The sequence below is a fragment of the Plutella xylostella genome, chromosome 9 (genome assembly GCF_932276165.1).
Source record: "Plutella xylostella chromosome 9, ilPluXylo3.1, whole genome shotgun sequence".
Taxonomy (NCBI): Eukaryota; Metazoa; Arthropoda; class Insecta; order Lepidoptera; family Plutellidae; genus Plutella; species Plutella xylostella.
The window spans coordinates 11,697,906-11,717,026 of record NC_063989.1 but is presented as its reverse complement, the minus strand read 5'-3'; the positions used below and the strand labels follow the sequence as shown (position 1 = coordinate 11,717,026).

Genomic DNA, 19,121 nt, shown 5'->3' with positions numbered 1-19,121 from the left:
GTCACGAAAAGTGAGGACATTATCACTGTACTGTTAGACGTCAGGGGTGTAAAGTAACTCGTTTATTTCGAGGAAGCACTTTGAGTAGTTATGTAGAATCAGCTAACACTTGTGCAAATGTTTCCCCGTAACAACGCAATCACGGCGGGGCCAGGGCGGCGTGCCTCAAGGCCGGCACGAGGCTGCCACCCAAAGGCACTTTGCCCATCCAATAGAACAAGCTCACCTATGGGCGCCCAATGTCAAACCCATCGATAAACCCAAGTCTTCATAACAATCCGAAAATACCAAAAGGCAATAAGAAAGCAAACGTACGGGTAAGGACAGTCAAGGGTAGACTAAATGTGGTCTAGCGAGGGCTCATCGCGATGTAAAGGGACGAGATGACAAAACAAGTTCTGAAGGTAACCCTCCACTATACTAAAGCAGTTCCCATGTTAATATATCTCAGAGGGTACATCGAGAGTAGAAAGGGATGGAAACAGTCGTTGCATTACGAGTCAAGGATCTTAAACCCAACAGTTCCAGTAAGTAGAGCCAGTTTCGTTTGGCGAAAAATATTGCGAGCAAAACTCAGTCATAATGTAGAAAGCGCAGTTAAAGCTGTTTTGTATTTAAGTTGAAAATAGCAGACCTGTTGAGTGCATATTTCATAAATTAGATAAAACAATGTGCGAGCATGTTGAACACACGTCGTTGGGATCGCATGCGGAAATAGTTACAAAGAGCACTTCTATTCTAGTTAGATGAGCTAAGATGTGGAGTACAAGGTGACCGCGCCACGTGAGGGCGGACACGTGGCTCCACCACTCATTATAATCATTACAACTGATATTGCGGTGAAAACAACCAACTTGTTAAATGTCGCAGTCAAAGACAACCCTATCATCGAGGGACAAATTGAAATAAAAGAATCGGGTCAAAAACTAGGTAATGATGATGATAGTGATGATCTATCAAAATATTTCATCGGCGTATCAGCGGGCGATCTGATATTGTTGCCATGAAACAATATTTTAGGTCACCAATAACTTCTATCTATCGGTGTCAAGTCTATAGTAACAGTTTTATTGGACAAGGTTGCGCCTTTAGTGTGTCAGAATTATGTGTGACCTTATAACGGAAATTTGGGATTTATGTTGGGTTATCGCATGATTATGCCCTAAAATATAAATCACCATCAGTGAAACTGTATTAACTGATGATGAGGAAGTGTTGAAAAAACGAACAATAAGATAAAATAAAACGTTAATCATGTCGGTATATCGTATTCGGTTTTTATCAAAGCTTATGAATGACATTGAAGATAAAATAATCAATATTCATATAATGTATTTGTATAAGTATTTATATCACGTTCATACCTATACTATACCATAATACCGTTGTTATTCTTCCTGGTTTTGCTAATAATCAGCGTTAATTAGGCGTTTTTTTGTTATCTCCAAGTACTATGTTATTAGATGTAATTCAGGCACCTTATAGGGATCGTTAGATCTGTAGTGCAACCAGATTCCCCGCGTAATATAAAAGTTGGCGCCAGTCCAGCTCTACGGCAGCGATTGGGCACAGGCGCCGTAACGTGCTTATTACTTATTCAAATGCAACTTATTATACCAATACGACAATTTTAATGAAACACCTATTAGACCTAATCAGGAAATGTGACTTCGACTGAAGGTCTAGGTCACACAAAGTTCGCAGCATAAAGGTGGGACAGCTATGAATGCCAATTACAAAAAGTCCGAATAAATTGGTGTACAAGGTGGCGCCCTCTGCGGCTTCCTGGCGCGAGGAGCTCGTGCCGTCTCTTTCTCGCAGCAGCGCAGCAGGCAGGAGGAAGCGGCGCAGAGTTATTAATGAGCTACTAACCTTCGTGCTCGCTAACGAACGCTCAGCCTCGCGACGCATCGCGGCGGCGGCGGAGGCGAGCGCCACGTCACTGTGACGCCGGCGCACGCCTCCACCACTCACTACTCTAGTCGCTACACACCACTAGCTAACTACGTTACAGAGGGATGGAAGGATAGAGGTAGGTAAAGCCATCAAACACCGATACCATTGAAACAGCCTATTATTTACAGCGCGAGTTAAGAAACTAAAGAGTAAAACAAAAAGGGTTACGTACTTCCAAGGCGTTCTGGCAGTTTGTTGGTTATACCTAGAAAAGGAAATCATTGTATTGGTATAGGTTACAGATAAAATGCTTATAATATTGTATTGGCAGGAAGGTCGAGGTGGATCGCGGCAAAAAGATTATCACTGGCTGTACCGAGCGAGGGGACGTGGACGCGGAAGCACCGTCGAGGCCGAGGACAAGCCGACCAATTCACAACTGTACATACACGTCTTATTGATACTCTAAGTAGACGTGTTACGTAACAAACGCTTCACGTTCTGCGAACAGCTATTAGTTAATCGCGAGCTGGAGGAATTCCGCGAATAGCGTTCATAGCGCGAGCCGCAGCACAGAAATGTTTGACGTTACACATTACACAGCCGTCTCATGTGGGCTCGCTAAATCCTGAGATCAAAGCCCGCGCAACATGTATCTAATCTACTGACAAAGACATTTGGCGTAGCGACAGGTTACTCTAGATAAAATTGTCCCCACGAAATAGGTTGCGGGTGAGGGGAAGAGGGAAGCGACTGCGATGCGCCGATGCTCGGTAGCGCAGGTAGTATTGGAAAGCAGACATCAATTTGGAGATAAATCCGCCGAGACGGTATCTAACTGGGCCGCCATCGCGCCAGCCTGATTTATAACTCCAGCAAGAAACCGAGCCGCCTCGACCCTTCTGCGCTCTACATTATTGTTCCCCGATGAATATGCAAGCTCAACTTGATCCAATCGATTTTGCTGACTGACATAGTTACCCACCTCGAAAATCTAGATCTAGTTTAAATATTGCAATTCAGTAATGTGCCTATTAGTTTGGTATAATAGTGATTGAGCAGTTCATAATAAGGTTATGAAGAAGATTGACCTTGCCGTAAAGCTAACTGGCCTAAATGATTGGCAAAACCTTGACTCGAGCCCAATATATATTGCGTGACCCTACTTCCTCGAAGCGAGGGTCGACACTATATTATTTATATTGTATCACTTCAATGGGATCGCAGGGAAAAGTTTTCTAGATCAAGGTTTGACGTTTCCACGTTTTAAAACAGTCGTTGATTACTTGACTTTATCACAAAGCGGGTAAGGTAGAAATGGAACCAGACCGAAGAAAGTTGTTCATTAACAGAACAAGCCAATATTAAAGGTGGTAATGGAGGTAGAGCCGTAGAAAAACCAATTGGTGAGACCTTGACGAGTACAAACTAACTCATGTTAATATCTTGCAAGCTTATTATAATTATAACCTTGGCTAATATTACTAGAACTTTTAACGACACCTTTAAATTATTCAAACTTTATGATTTTTCTTACCTAAGCAACAGTTGTGTTTAAATGCTTAAAAGCGTGAGCACGAGCACTTAGCAAATTAGGTAGCCTATCTTGAACCTCATAACGCTATTATACGAGAAAGATTTCAATAATAATAATTAGTGATGCAAACAAACACAGGCTACAATTACAGTTGTAAGATTCACCGAAGACGCGTCGTCTCGATCCGTCGGCGCGGTTATTCAAATAAGTGATTGGCCCATCGCGACGGCGGCGTGTGTGCGCGAGGCTGCCGCGACCCGGTTCCGACGAGAAAGCACCGCGTATCTCGGTTGAGGCCGCGCAGCCGGGACCAGAGGGTTTCGCATGCGGAGCCACGGCGGTGGAGAAACACATCAAATTATAGAAAACATAAGAGCCGTCTTATGCAACGCAAACCCGCTCATAAGTTTCTTCAGACGACGACGAATCGAAAGTCGCTCTGATTTATGTTCAGCTATTTCTAGCGAAAACGTTTGTAAGCAATGCGTTCAAAATAGCATAGATTATCCCTCGTACGATACAAAGCCGTCAAGGTAAAACCGACTATTGGAGTAAATTTAACAGAATTTGTTCAGCTACGTCCGAAACCTTGGGTTAGGCGCCCCCGTTCTACTTTCCTACATCTTAACAATGATGTTAATCACAAGCTGCAGGGAGCGTTGTGAATCGCCGCGTCCCAAGGAGACGTCAGATGTAATCTCTGCTCGTTCCCAATGTTACAGGCCCATTACGCCTTCAGGTGTTTACGTAGGCGGAATTATCTCAGCGGCGCGATCGTAATTTCAGAGATGGAGATTATGCTAAAACGGTCTGAAGAACGAAACCGTGATAGTGGGGTCAAATTTTACGTTGCAGCGCGTTCGACCCAGATTGTTGAGTTTGAAAAAAAATAAGTAGGCGAAGTGACCGTGCGTGTGATCTTCGGCGCCGGTAAGGGGCACAAGGTAAAAGATGGTGCATTGAAAGCGACCTCACGCCCAATAGAGCTCGCCGCTTCCTACTGGCAACAATGCCGCGCCGAAGGTGACACGCCTGAGGCCGGCCGCTTGTATCCACACTACCACATGCACCATTGCCATCACACCCTCTTTGTTCACCAGATCATGCAATCAAAACGAGGCTTTTTATAACAACTTCACAATTACGGTTATGACGAGTCCAATTAAAAGAGTCACTGGATTGTGGATGGGATTTAACGGAATCGGCGAATGGTGTTGCTTCTGTAAGCATAACTTGTCCATTCCAAACCGATAAATTAACCAGTACAAATAAAAAGAAGTTGGTCGGTTGAAAGTTACGGAGTAGAATGTGAATGAGTCGACCTCAAGCGGACAACTTTTATGTTTATTGTGGCCGGGGCCGGGCGCTGCCGTTCTAATAGTTAAAACCGACATTATCTTATGGAAGCGCAATCTATACGAAAAGTTGGTCAAGTATACGCTGTATTCAGATACTTAATGCGCTGTGTACATTGATAAATGTAGAGAATGCCCCGAGGTGATGCATTTGTAAATAATTATAACCTAAATGCACGACCTTTAAACAGAGATCTCACAACGTTCACGTCATAGTTGCCTCGCTGTAGCGTGCTGATGAAGCCGATAAATGATATCGACATATTCCTTTTCTACTTTCTACCACCAACAGTGAAAGGTCCATTCGAATACCACCGACCGGTCAACGGAAACTCTCAAATAACGCCGGATTGAAAGCAACAAATAATAGGGAAAGCCTGCACAGAGCACTCGCAATGCAAATGAAAAATGTGATTTTGGTAGCGGACCTGTGGCCGTTAATCATTAAATAAAGGTAGCGAGGGTAGCAAACACTTCAGCTTCATGGGTCACCGCGCCGGGGGCAGCGGGGGCGGGCGCGGGGACGGGGGCAGGGAGGGGGGGCTGACACAGATCCGGACTCATCAGCGCCGCGAGCCCTCGGGATTCGGCCACCCTCCAGCCAACTGCCTACAGGTAACATTGAATCGCCGGGATATGCACAAAATAGGTTACCGCTCCAAACAACCCCGTCTCCATAACCACCGCCCTGCCGCCCGTTCGTAACTCGGTCGCACATAAAATAATAACTCGACAACAATATCTAACGATGTTTACTTGCAGCTACTTGTGGCATGTTTATTTAATCTTTGTTTAGCTTGCAAACTGGAACAAAGATTTATAATGAGCCGGATAGAACATACATTTATAATCACCGCTCCTTAATCATTAGAAAAAAAAAAAAAAAAAAAAAAACACGCACTCACGCCTTGTACTAATGTACTCCCTTGCGGGGTAGGCAGAGGTGCATTGCTGCACCCACTTTTCGCCAGAGTGTATGTTAGGCCCAATGTAATAGGGGGCGGGCCTATTGCCATTTTACGGGCACATCCAAGACCCGAGAACAAATATCTTAATCATTAGAGGTGATTGGTAATGATGCTAATAAAGAATGGTAGCTGTATTTAGGTATTAGGACATTAGTAATGATAATGACGGGCGCTATAATATTACTCAATTATGTAAGTGTGTGCCGGATTCTATTATTAAAAGTTCCTGCGGAATGAGAGAACGTCTGCGTGACCCGCTCCGGAGGGTTACTCTATACTGACGAAAAATGAACGAACAAGCTGTCGTGCATGGGCCCGTTTAATACAACGAGATAGAGTCGCGGCTCGCGCAGCACCGCTCCGAAACTTAGTTTTTCGTCATGTAGAGTGACCCCCCTGGTCGTCACAGTTTCACGAGCCACTTTCAGTTCAGCTCAATAATGGCATCGCGCGAGCGCTTATTGCGACACTGCTCACCTCCTTTCGTCTGAATTAGATTGCTCTTCTTAAGAAACTTCGTGTACAGAAACTTTGCGTTCGGAATCCGAGGCTTTTCGGAAAGAATGTAACTTTTCCATGTTGGGGTCTTTGAGGCGGTTATGGTCCGTGGTAGTTACGACACGGCTTCCGACACTTCCATCTGTCGATCTTGAGCTGGTTGACTGCGGTGCAGATCACACAGATGTTTAAGGGAGCGTGGCGACCTACACACTTGCTCTGAACCTTGTGCAACGGGCACACGCCGGCAGGGCTCGACCCAGCCGTGAACGCAAATTTGAATACTATATAATTCTTCAATTTAACCCAGTTAAGCCTTGGCCTTTTGTAGGAGCGTCACTCTAACAATGGCTCAAGACGCGTATTGACAATAGCCATGACATTTCGTTAATGGAACTAACGGCTCGAGCGACCGAAAAGAAACCAAGATCTCTAAAGATGATATGAGGTGAAACTATAATTGAGATCATGGCATAAAGAGAAGGTATGAGTTGAAGACGGAACGGCAACGCACTTTCCATCTGCACAAAGACGCGATATTCAAATTATGAAGTTTCACCGATGACGGCCCACGGAGGGGGCGCTCCCCGCACCAGGTTTCACCACATCGTCAACTATCAAACAACCAGATAACAACCACTATACAATTCAATGGAACTCTTTTTGAACAGTCATTCGAGCACTCTCTGTAGTTCAAGTGATTGTAACTTGTTTTCACTCCATCAGCTGGTTCAATTATGATTTCTTTATGTTGTTATATAATTTTCATTTACCTACCATTTATGAAAAATATTGAAAAGTTCTCTTTCATATTCAAGTATACACGTTTAGCAGCTGATTGGCAGTAAAATAAACAATATAATCAACGTATATTAGTTGCCGAGGAAAGAATGTGCGCATATCCAGCCTTGGCCTTGTGAATTCTACAAGCGTCACAGTGATAAGTAGTTGGAAAATTAACTTTGGTTTGATAATACTTTAATATTATGCGTGACATAACGCGTTAGGAGCGCAAAAATCGTAATAGAGACAAGAGAAGAAACGTGAAACGTTCTATAATATCGGCGCATTCGTGACACTATTAGAAGCTGGATTAGTGCCAAAGTAAAGAGAGCTCTTATCTTTTCAATGACTGCAGTCTTATTGCAACTGATGTTTCATTATTTGAGCTCAGCACGGTCTCATTCCGTCTAACGGGCGGTTCTGTTTAACCGGCGTTATCGGTATCAAAATACGATGTCGTCGCCAAAACCCAGTTTAGTTATCGCATTCCGCTGTCGGTGGAAACAGGAGCTCACAATCTCCTAGCGTCGCCGACTAGCCTGAATTCAGGCGAGCGCGCTGGATTGTGAAATAGTGCCGCTCGAATACAAATACTTTACTGAATTTGTAATCATGACGACTATATTTTGTAGATCTGTTTTACAGGTATGTATATTATTGGTTAAAATATTATTATGTAAATATTGTTTGTATTTATGTCGCAATTGTATCTAAGCCGCCTCTTGTTAATTGTTTCTAGTATGTATATTTGTATATACTGTCTGTTCTGTTATTTTAGTGACCAATAAAGGTTTATTCTCTTCTGTATTTTCAGTAATCTAAAGTACCTCCATTTTGCAACACGCTTCCATCACTTGTGACTTTGCTTTCTGTGAGTCAAAACAAAAATATATAACACTCAGTTAAAATGTTATTCTAAAGTGAATTAAAATTTTGCTCAGCGTTCGTTCCAAGTAAGTGATGTTATGCCCACGCGGCTGCGAAACCAGTATTTGGGAGAGCGAACATTTTGAAATTGTAGAATTTCTACTTTGTTCGGGCCATTTTCCACCGCTCAAGTTTTAAGTTCATTTTAGAAAGAAATCAAGCAACGCTTGAAGCACTTGAGGGAATCTCGTATCCTAGCAATGTGCTGAACTTTGTAACATTATGAACATAAAGTTTCAGTCTCTTTTTATGGTTACGGGAGTAAATAACTTCCTTGATAGTCTTGGACAAATACATTGAGGAGACATTTACAAAACTGTACCTAGAGGATAAACCATCTATAAAGTAGAGAAAAAAATATAATGCAAAGACTTAGCTAAAAGTCTAGATAATATACCTATACTTTACAGCAGTTTTAACAAAAATATATTTTTAGTAAAAACAAAGGTCTCAAATTGAATTACGAAAGCCGTGTGCGACGTTTTTGCCGGTCCCAAAATCCATTAACCTCCGAGCATCCTGTGGCACAAAAACAGGGATGCGTGAAGAAACGCCGAGGTGTTCGATGCAATAAGAACAAGAGGGTCGCCTCCTTGTCCCCGCGCGTCGAGCCTCCTGCAGTCCCGAGGGCAACGAACCCTGAAGGCGCATCCCCGCAAATCCTTATTTCAGCCCGCTTTGATACATCGCTCGCTACGTGAACTCACGATACGTCACAATGGAGAGAGCTTCCGGGCCGATTTAAAAGCATATTTTCAATTTCAATGCGGAATCAAAACTCACACCTTGAAGTCTTGGCCATTTCATTGGCTCTGCGGAGGCAAGGTAACAAAACAGACTATCTAAAACCTTTGTGAGCTGCTTGCATACAATTCTAATCCGTAGCAGCGGATAAGGCCAAAGCAAAAAAGGAAGGTACAAAACACCATTGAATCCCTCGGAACTGTTTTCGGCGCGGGCGGCTACCTGACCCGCTGATGCAGGATCCTCTATAATGTTTTTTTAAACACTTTCATATTTATTGTGTCTTTGTGTATAGTCGAGGGCTCGGATGAGATCGCAAACAAATATTGCTTGGAAACGAGTTTAGTTTAATAACAAGCAGAGACAGAGGATGAAGATTGTAGCAACGCAACTGGTGACATTTGCATACATTACCGTGACTTCTGGTTTTATTGAGATGTTTATGAAGTTGGCGAATTAGGAATAATGTCAATACGCTGATAAAGATTATTCTATCTAAAAGACCTAGATCATAAAACAACATGCGTTATAATAAAGCATAGTAGAATGTATAACTTGAAATTATCATGGAATTTCAGGGTAAACACACCTCATTTATAGACAAAAATGGGGTTCCAAATGTTTTGGGGTTACCGTGACGAACGAGGGTGCGAAGGAATAAAGAGGAAACATCGACATCACATCAACCGTACGCATTTCAAGTGATTTTAGGGGAAGGGCCAGTTGCTACGAAAGGAATATTGTCATTGATTGTAGACGTAACTTATTAACAAACACATCAGCCAATGATCACTACTATTACGAGATCATTAGACTAACTACACTCAGTAATAGTGGAAACTTCATTGTTAATTTGATTTCTATTAATGTTACTCTCTCCTCCATTTCGTTTGACATTCGCCTTACACAACAAGGAAAGTTAGTGAGCGTGCCGAGCTGGGTAACTTTCGCCTATTGTGACTACGCTCTGTTATTAATAAGTCTGCAATCACGATTGTGACAGGCACATGGTACATCGTCAGATCCTGTGTCATCAGGGCAAGGATTACAACCTTGAATTTCACACAAAAAATAAAGCTTCTTAATAAAAACTTGACGGTCGTCACATTTCCGCGTCCACCCAAACAACCAAAATAGCTCACCTGGCTAAGGCCATTATTCGCTCGTAAAATCCAATTTTCCAAATCGGGGGAACCACTTCGGAATCACAAATATCACCGTTCAGAGTGGGGTAGCCGCCGCGAGACCGGTACGTGTATCACTGACAGTTTCACTTCACCACATGGCTGAGGGCGCGCGGGGTCGGGCACACGTGCTTGCGGTGCGGCGTCTGGCGAGCGACTGGCGGTGGCGGCGGCGGCGCGCGGCCGCGGCGGCGGGGGCGGGGCGGGGGGTGCCAGCCCGAGGGATCACAGCTGCTCCTGCCCCGCGCTCTCCAACTCTATTGTCACGGAGTCACGGGTGAAAGCCTGTCAACGATTTCAAACCAACGCGAAACCTCACTGTCACTTCATGAGTTTACTCATCAGAGCCATCAGCGAGTGCTTTCAGACTGTCAGCAACTCATAGACTTTCTTCAACATTTCCGGCCCAATTTTGTTTGCGCTTAACTATTATGTCATCCGTCTATCACAAGATCCACAAGTCGACCTTTACATGGAGGGAAGGTGATACCGAGGACGATGATATGACAAAGTTATTCGTAACCGACAAAAATATGATAAATCCATGCGGAATTCAATTTTGTTGTGATTGCGACGCGATAAGTCCAATGTTAATTTTAATGTGTTAAAACAACTTTTTGTTTGAAATTAGCATAGTTTAATCGTACCTATACAGTAGGTGATTTGCTATATTGGAATCGAGGAATAAAAAATATCAAGACCGTCGTGAATTTGAATACGTTCTTGACATTCAATTCAGTCTATAGACGACGGTGGCGTTGGTTCTGAAAGTTGTACTGCAGTTGTTGCGCCGTGCGGCGGCCGGGGCGATGTGGTGAGACACAAAAAGGCTAAAACGTCGGCCGTGGATGCAGTTGCACTTGGTTCGACGCTCGAGGTAGGAGTTGTTGCCCCCCGAGTCGGAGCCTTGAGCTCCACCCGCCCGAGAACTCACATATCTCTTTTTGCAGTGAAGTAGCGTTGGCGATCGCTTTAGAGACTTCGAATTATGGATAAGTATATTCGTTGCTGAACGAAGTTGGAATGTTTGAAACAGATATGCTATGTAGAGTAGAGACTAAATAAATAAACGTTGATAAGTAAGCATGAAAAAGTAGAGACAATAATTATCATAGACTAGAAGTATCCGAAATCTTTAAAACATATAATATACTTACCTATAACATAGTATTATCATGTTAAGTATCGAAAATCGTTAACATGGCTTCTCAGCTTGAAAGACTAACTTTACTGTTGGAGTTAATACCTTCGTGAAACTAAAGACACTGTCTAGTACAATTATCTACAACTTTAAACAAGACGATGAGATTAAATGTGAAGCTATCGTCTGCGGGTTGAAAACACTAATTAAATTTCTCAACAAAATATTTGATTGTAGACTTTAAAGGTGGAGAACAATGCTAAAATAATATCAGTATATCGAAAGGTGAGTAAACCGTAACAAGACAAAGGACACACCCAAAATTCCTGCAGCACGTTAAATGGTTTTGTCAAACGTCCCAATTTAGCGGAGCTACTCAGTCGAGCTGCGATTGTGAGTGTCCGCTCCAAATAGGCTCGCTGTTTGGACAAAGGTGAGTTGTATTTGGGGCCTTTTAGTGGTTCCGTAGCCACAATTGACTGTTAATTTGAAGTTATTTTGACTCTTGAGTTAACGTATACTAAAGTAATCGTAACCATCGTATCAATGTTGATAATTATTTTTTTATTGGTGGTATGATTTTTGAGGAATAAAAGATAATTTGTGCTTCAGGTTCTGCACCGCATGTACTTTTTTTATTTGCAAGCCTTTAACTAATTCTGTTTTTACTTCTTCACGTAAGTAATGCCTTGTTCAGTTAAATTTTGATGAGGTATTATTTTCATGGATCTCTAAAAGTAAGGTCTAAATGCACTCTCGTGAAAGCGGCACGTTTTGCAATTTACAACAGAGATAACAATAAAGATGTATACATTAACTTTGGGTGCAACGAATCTGCTATTTATAAAAAGTTACCTAACGGTTTGATTTGAAAGTCACATATAATTAGAAAAGCGCGCCACAAAACTAAAAAGTTTACAATGTATCACAAATCACAGGCAATCTTCTATAAATAAATAGCAAAATGTATTAATTAGAGAGAAACTATATTACTGATTTAATAAATAAAATTCCAAATGTAATGAAAATAATCGATACATACTTAGCACAATGTTTGTTATTATTATTCATTACAACTGTTCGTTTACTCCTTAGCTAACAATGTGCTCAAGTGCATTGATATCATTAATAAAGAACTCAAGACAATAACATGAGATTATCTCTAGCATCCTTAGAGTTCATCCATACGAATGATAAGTATTTCTAATCATAATTGGCACTTTAGTTTTCCTGGAATTTTGAGACACAAAGCGGAAAAGAAAATAATAACTTGAACCCATCCGTGTAATCTTTGAGCACTGAGCTATGATTGGTGTTTCCATTAGTTACTTTCTAGTCTTTCTACAGTTTACGTAACTGTTTAATCTGATTATAACTTTTTGTTTATTGTGAGAGTGCCGCTTTATTGTGGTAGCCAATGCAATGTTATTGCCATTTTGGCGCAAAGAATATACATTGCAGTAATTTCTTCTTTAAAATTTCACATTAGAAATGTTTATTAAGAGTGCAAAAATTTTCCAAAATATTCCACGAAATGCGTCGCAGAATTTATAAGGATTTTCGAATGTCTAAACAAAGGGATCATCGCGACCGACATTAGTGCGGTGCGAGTCAGCATGTAGCGTCATTGCGACCATAACGCGAGCGTTGGCTGCGACCGAGCGAGGGTGTTTCAAAGTCAACCTCCAGTCTCGCAGGTACTGGCGACCTTGGACCCGCCTCCCCCAGCGTGACCTCGCCACGGGCCTTGAGCCACAACGCCTGTTGGAGATTCCTAAATTTCGTTCCAATTTCAAATTCTGCGTAATATTGTTCGAGGCTGCTTCCAACAATCATACATTTGTTGCTACCGCCCAGAGGTTACAAAATACCTATTTGCGAATGTCACCCGAATGACACGTCTTCGGTGATGTGTTAAGATAGACATATTTATCATCGTTAATGTTGGACGTCTTCGCAGTAGCTGTTTAAACATGTTTACCCTCTATCGAGTGATGAGGTTAACAGTAAGACAAAATGTCGAATATAAATGTCCCTTTTTGCCTGCGTGTGTCCTTTGTGCAAAGTCAATGATAAATCCACAGGGCTTGTTTGTTTAAGCGTCCACATTTATACAGAATTCAGATTGCGTATCCATTTATGGCAAGAGGCCATTAGATATTTGATTACGGATATGAAAATCCAAGCGTGTGGTTGGTAAACTCATAACACTTTCTTTTGACCGAACTGTCTAAAGATAAATTACCCAACTTAAATTTGTATATTGCGTATCTAATGAATGCCATAGACTTTTACATATTATGTTGATGCATTACAGTTTTATTGCAAAGAGATTGTTCGGAAATACAACACCAAATTCAATAGCAGAGTATTGATGTACAACTGCCTCTGTGGCCTAGTGGTAGAAGCTTCGCTTCATGGCCCAGAGGTCCCGGGTTCGATTCCCGGGTGGGACCATCAATTTGTGTTTCTAAATTGTGGTTCTAAGTTTGGTTAGGACATAGAAGGCTGATCACCTGATGTCCGAAACAGTGAAACGATCCATGCTGTCGGATGGGCATGTAAAGCAGTCGGTCCTGCGCCTAGCTCTCTCCAGTCGTGTCGGTCAATCCGTCCCATTGGGTTATGAGAGTGATGGAACAGAGAGTGCTCCTGTGTACTGCGCACACACTTGGGCACTATAATCTACTCCTGCGTAGATGGCTGATCTCAAATGAGATTGGCCGCCGTAGTCGAAATTCGGCTAGGAGGACATTATTATTATTATTATTATTGATGTACATATTGTGAATTGGTGATAATTATAGCCGTTGCTTTAAATATATAAAGGATTGTCGTTAATACATAATTATAATTTATACAGTAATTTAATAGCACTTTATGAACTCCAATGATTTTAAAATATTGATCGGTACCCCGTTGTTAACATCAATATCAATATGTTGAACACATAATTGGTTGGTTCCTGCAAAACCAACAAGAGTAATCAACAATAATAATTTCATTGTCAATTAAACTGATCCATTTGTAGGCAGTTTAGCCGCAACTCACGACATCTTCGCAGATATGGGTCAGCTGTCGACGAATAATAAAATGGACACTGTTAAGATAATTGAGCGAATAGAAGGACTTTTTGAGGACAAATAAATTCACTCTTTGCAAAGCCAGCGGACGCAATTTTCCAAGCTTTTATGATATTATAAATAAGAGCATAGTGGATGAAACTCAATAAATCTATTAAAGGAAAGGAGGAAATGTAGCGGCGGAAGCGATGGAGGTAAATGAAAGTAGTCAAATGCAGTCTATAGTAAGAAGTAAAATGTTACAGTGATTATAAATTTATATGAAAATCATAGTGGTGTGTATTATAATAGATTGCCGAATTGTAAGAATAATAATAAAAAAAAAAGATTGCCGAATTGTCGATACATAAGAGAAATATAATCAGATCACAAGTTGTTTCAAAAATGCTAAAATTATTGTTTGATAAATAAAGAAAACTGAAAACGCTTACTATGAATCTTAACACACATTACATTGATTTTGCCGTCTGTATTTCAATAAGGCCCTTGCTCGTCCTGTCATTCTTAATATTCTAGTCTGCACAGATAATAACGGCGGAATGGCTCATTGTGCCACCAAGTTGACCTGACAGACCTTCAGGACTCGCCCGCTCGCAGTCTACAAGACCGAGTCCGCAAAAATGCTCGCAAATTAATCAAGTATTGAAGGAAACCGTCTAACTAATGTTACAAATCTTGCAAAGTTTATGTAAGGGGTTAAGTTGGCTGAGAAGAGGGAGCGTCTGGATTCGGGATCTAATTCTTATTAGTTCGTAACCGTCGCGGCAGCTCCAAAAGATATTCCCTTCATTTTAAACTCAACAATTTTCGTTTTTTAGATATATTTTTGGCATTAAAGATTTTTTTAAAGTCAGTCAAGACTTTCCATATGATTTTTGATTGTGCCCCTTTGAATAATCTTGACTTCATGTTTTCCCGATTATATATTATTATGATGTATAGATGTTTAAGTGTTGAAATTCAATTAGCTTAGTTTCCCTGTTAAACTATTAATTCATCATAATGCATCACTTTTGAAACGAATTCACATTTCAATCTGTTAACTCGTTTTGACACTACATACTACAAATAATACTAGGCGAACATTCAATAACCTCTTAGCATAATTAGGATTTTATTAAACACAGTCATATTAATTTAGCATTGGCATCGTCCCAAACGTGTAACATGCGGCGAAGACAATCCGAGAGGCTTGCTAATGAGTTGACACGACAACAGATAATGTATGTGACCTCTCAACACCAGAAAGAAAGAAAGAGCGTTGTCGTGAACAGTCGAGCTGCTTTTGCAACGACAATACATTCGAATACGAAGCCACTTTCCAAGATTAACTTTCTCGCAGAGAGGATGACCTGGACCGCTCACTCGGATAATAAGGGTCAATCGAAAACGCTTAGCGATCGTGCCTAAATTACCCTCATATTAGGCGAAATTGTATCATAGTGATTCAATTTTCGGAGCTCTTAACGGTGCTAGCCGCGGCGTATGAAACCGGGTTACGGGGAAGAGGCAAATTGGTTGTAAGTATCTACTGTGCCGGATTAAATGATGTTGGCGACTTCACCGTTTTGAAACGGACATTATGTAAGTTTCAGTTGTATAATGACATCAAATGGAGGTTAGACATTGGGGTTAAATGTTCATATAGATGCAGCTATGTGTAAACTACAGTAAAACTAATAAAATATGATCAAACCGGTATTTCCAACATTTCTCTAGCAACACAGAGAGCCAGAGATCTCACCGCCAAGTGTATCAAGACCGAGGCACCAGCAGTGGGAAAGCTCCAATCAGCAGAGCAAGAGGTCGGAGAAAACCCTTTACCGGTATCCGCTGTCACGACGCTCTTAAAACTTTCAAAATCTCCCTACATGTTCCTACAGCGAGAAAGCGTCCAACTTCCACCACACTTTATTGATTGAAAGTTTAATATACTGTTTACATTTGAGAGAGGGAACATGCGGCCGCGAATTAGGCTACCATTTTCTAATCGGACAAGAGGCTGAACAGTGAAAGTGCATCGGCCCGCGCGCGGAATTCAGAGCATTTTCAGCGCCGAGAGCCGGAGTGAAACGTAAGAAAGCTAGCGCAGCAGCGGCGGTAAGTAAAATTTGAAAGCGCTACACAATAGCGCGTTGTCGAAATTGGAAAGTTGAGCAGTGCGCCTATTGCGTAACAGCTATTACGGGCGTGACGCTGACGAAAGGGGAGTGACGTCACAGCACGAAAGTGCATCGGCCGAGCCCCCTCCACGAGTGGTGCATTGCTTCCTGCTGCAGGGACTTTCTACTGGGAAGCGCCGGCGCAGCGCTCTCTCCGCTGGAGACGTTGGGAAACTCGGCGCGCGCAGATGCATCTGATTGGGCAATGACGCGGCGCTTGCGCAACACGCGAGCCCATCAATCCGACCTCTTGGCCCGGGCGGCGGCGGCGGCGGCGCTAGCTTAATCTTATGCAACTTTGTTGTATTAACTGGGTACTTACTTACACTTTTGTATTGCACCGGATCCTTGTACGGAAACACCTGCAACAACGATGAGAAAAAAACGTGATTTTCGAATTTAAATTCGGTCGCTTACAATATATTGCTTTATGTCGGCGCAGCAGCTGCATCGTGATCTTTATGAATGTAGGTAATGTGAAGTTTTTAATCAATTCAAGTTGGCTGCATATAATTTTAAGAAGAAAACAAAATTAAAGTTTTATTTTCACAAAGATGAAACAAAAGTTAAAGAGCAAATTCGACACAGTTTCTACGTTCTGCGTTAGATAACCGTCGACGGCTCCCTTTCATAACTACTGTTGAAAGTTGCACTTTCAATTACAAATGTAACGACGGCTCGCGCGAAAGTTGCAGTAATAATAATACTTACTATCAATAAACAAATTATATATCTAATTTTATCCAAATACTTTCACAGGAAATATTGGTAGATTAAAAATAGAAAATTTAAAAATAAGTAACTAAACTAAGCAAGTAGAGTAAAACTCTGTTTTTATTATCGGCGTGTAGAGCAATCCGTGTAGAAATGGTAGATATTGAAACCTGTTTATGTTTTTATGTTTATTATCGATTATAGCAATCATTATTGACACAACACATGAACTTACACGTTCTCTACATTAAAAAGCAATTAAAACCACAGCTGTAACGATTAGTTAAGACAAAGTTAAAATAATTTATTTTACTAAGTTCCATTTATGCTGTGGTTTAGCTTGCATTATGAACCCTAGGTTAGCCTAGCTAGGACCAAGAAATTGTTTCCATACATAAAATTTGCGCTATAGGCCTATGCTTAATTTCAGGATGTTTAAATTTTCCCTGAAGGCAGTTCATGGAACCTCTTGGTTGCCTTAAAACACCAGGGGGGTCAATCACAAAATCGACGAACGAACGAACGAGAACTGTCATGCAATCAGTAGGTTTAATACAACGGATGAAATATGCCAAAAGCACAAACAACATACTATATCATCATGCAAGTCCTCCAGGCCGTTGCTGACTGCTATAGGCAAAAAGGCAGCTATAGTAAGCCGGAAAGGGGTGTCTTAGGGGTCATTCAAACACTTTTGTACTAGGTACCTACGACTTTCGAAAATTCGCGAAATAATCACATGCCATCTACCTTTTTTGGCGACTTTTTAATATGAAAACCATATTTTTTGCGCGAATTTCCTTTTGAAAATGGTAGAACACTAGTTGTCCAGATTGACCCGTTGACTCCACTATGTCACCCCCTTTATGCCACTTTTAAACACCCTGTATTCGCTCGGCAAGACGCCCGCGCGCTGCACTCAGTGAAACTTGAGAGAAAGCCTTCGAGAGCTGCACCAATTCATTAGCCGCCACTTCTCTCTGAGCCGGTGCGTTCCCGGCGCGTGCGCATCATGGCGACGATATTAATTAATCAGTAGGTATGTTTTGACAGTTTCAGTAACACGTATCTATCCATGGCCAAAATATGGCAAAACCACGAACTTTGGGAAGTAAATAGACTGTAATTGAAGGAACTAAAAACCCCAATTTTTTTTACATATAAAAATATGGTGCAGTACAAATTTTTGCTTGTTACCTGTATTGCTTCAAAAATGCTTCGAACAAACTAAAAGACTTTATAATCAGAAAAATCTAGGAAAGGTTCAAATAAAAGGAATAAAGCCCATTGGGAGATATAAAACGTCCTCAAGTCGTATTAAACTTGGTCAGTACTTAAATGCATTTTTTCCCAAGCGTGGGATGAAAATAAAACTTATCTCGGTACTACGTAGCTAAATTTAGCCATGATAATAACGAAATTATGCTAAAGATAGTCGCACGAGTTCCGACTACAATTTTCATGCAGATTATAGTTGGAACTTGTATGAATCTGGTAATTTGTATGAAAAGGACGATATGGGAGTGGACCATTTCGCTTACAGTTTCTAAATATCTAATCGCGAGCTCTATAATGTTATTGTCTTCGAATGAGATGCATCCAATGATAAATCATCTGACTATAGAAATGTGAGCACTTTCTTCCTACATAACTGCTCTGATATTGGCACTTTCAGAAATTAGACAGTTATTTCATTTTGATTTAAGTAGATACTTACATAATATATACAATCTAAGTCGTACTCTTATTACACATCATCGTCTTATACAGAGTGACCCAAAATGTTTCTTAGCTGGGAAGGCGGGTGATGGGGGTGGTCACGAGGGTCACCAGAAAAATAATAGAGAAACTGTATTTAATACAGTCCTGATTGAACTTTTCCAGAGAATAGCTAACTTGGGTTCGAGTATATCATAATGATTACAGTGGACGGGTTGAATGCATATTAAGCGGTCCTATGGGGGATATAACCTAAATTTCAATTTCAAAAAGAAAATATGAAAATCCTGGAAAAATATGCATAACGAATGGATGGATATAATCTGATGCTAATTTCTTCGCATCGTATTCTTCAGTTTTCTTTTCTTACTTTCACGATATGTAACATAATTAAACGTTTTACATAACAC

At 41.2% G+C, this 19,121-nt stretch overlaps 1 protein-coding gene across 5 annotated transcripts in view; it reads right to left on the bottom strand.

The window, feature by feature from the left end:
* The window catches only part of LOC105389648 (protein roadkill), a 58,432-nt gene that overhangs the window by 19,888 nt on the left and 19,423 nt on the right, over positions 1–19,121 (bottom strand). Inside the window, exons 2-3 of one of the 5 annotated variants that reach the window (XM_038122453.2) lie at positions 16,605–16,640; positions 2,129–2,161 (exon numbers count right to left, since the gene is read on the bottom strand). Coding sequence is in view for 2 of the 5 variants with exons in the window: in XM_038122436.2 (XP_037978364.1) it covers positions 2,129–2,161; positions 9,851–9,864 (47 nt within the window). In the remaining 3 variants the exon portion in view is untranslated. Of the gene's footprint in view, positions 1–2,128; positions 2,162–9,850; positions 10,061–16,600; positions 16,641–19,121 lie in introns of those variants that run through there. The other 4 variants (XM_038122436.2, XM_038122469.2, XM_038122460.2 and 1 more) reach the window with 4 other exon arrangements.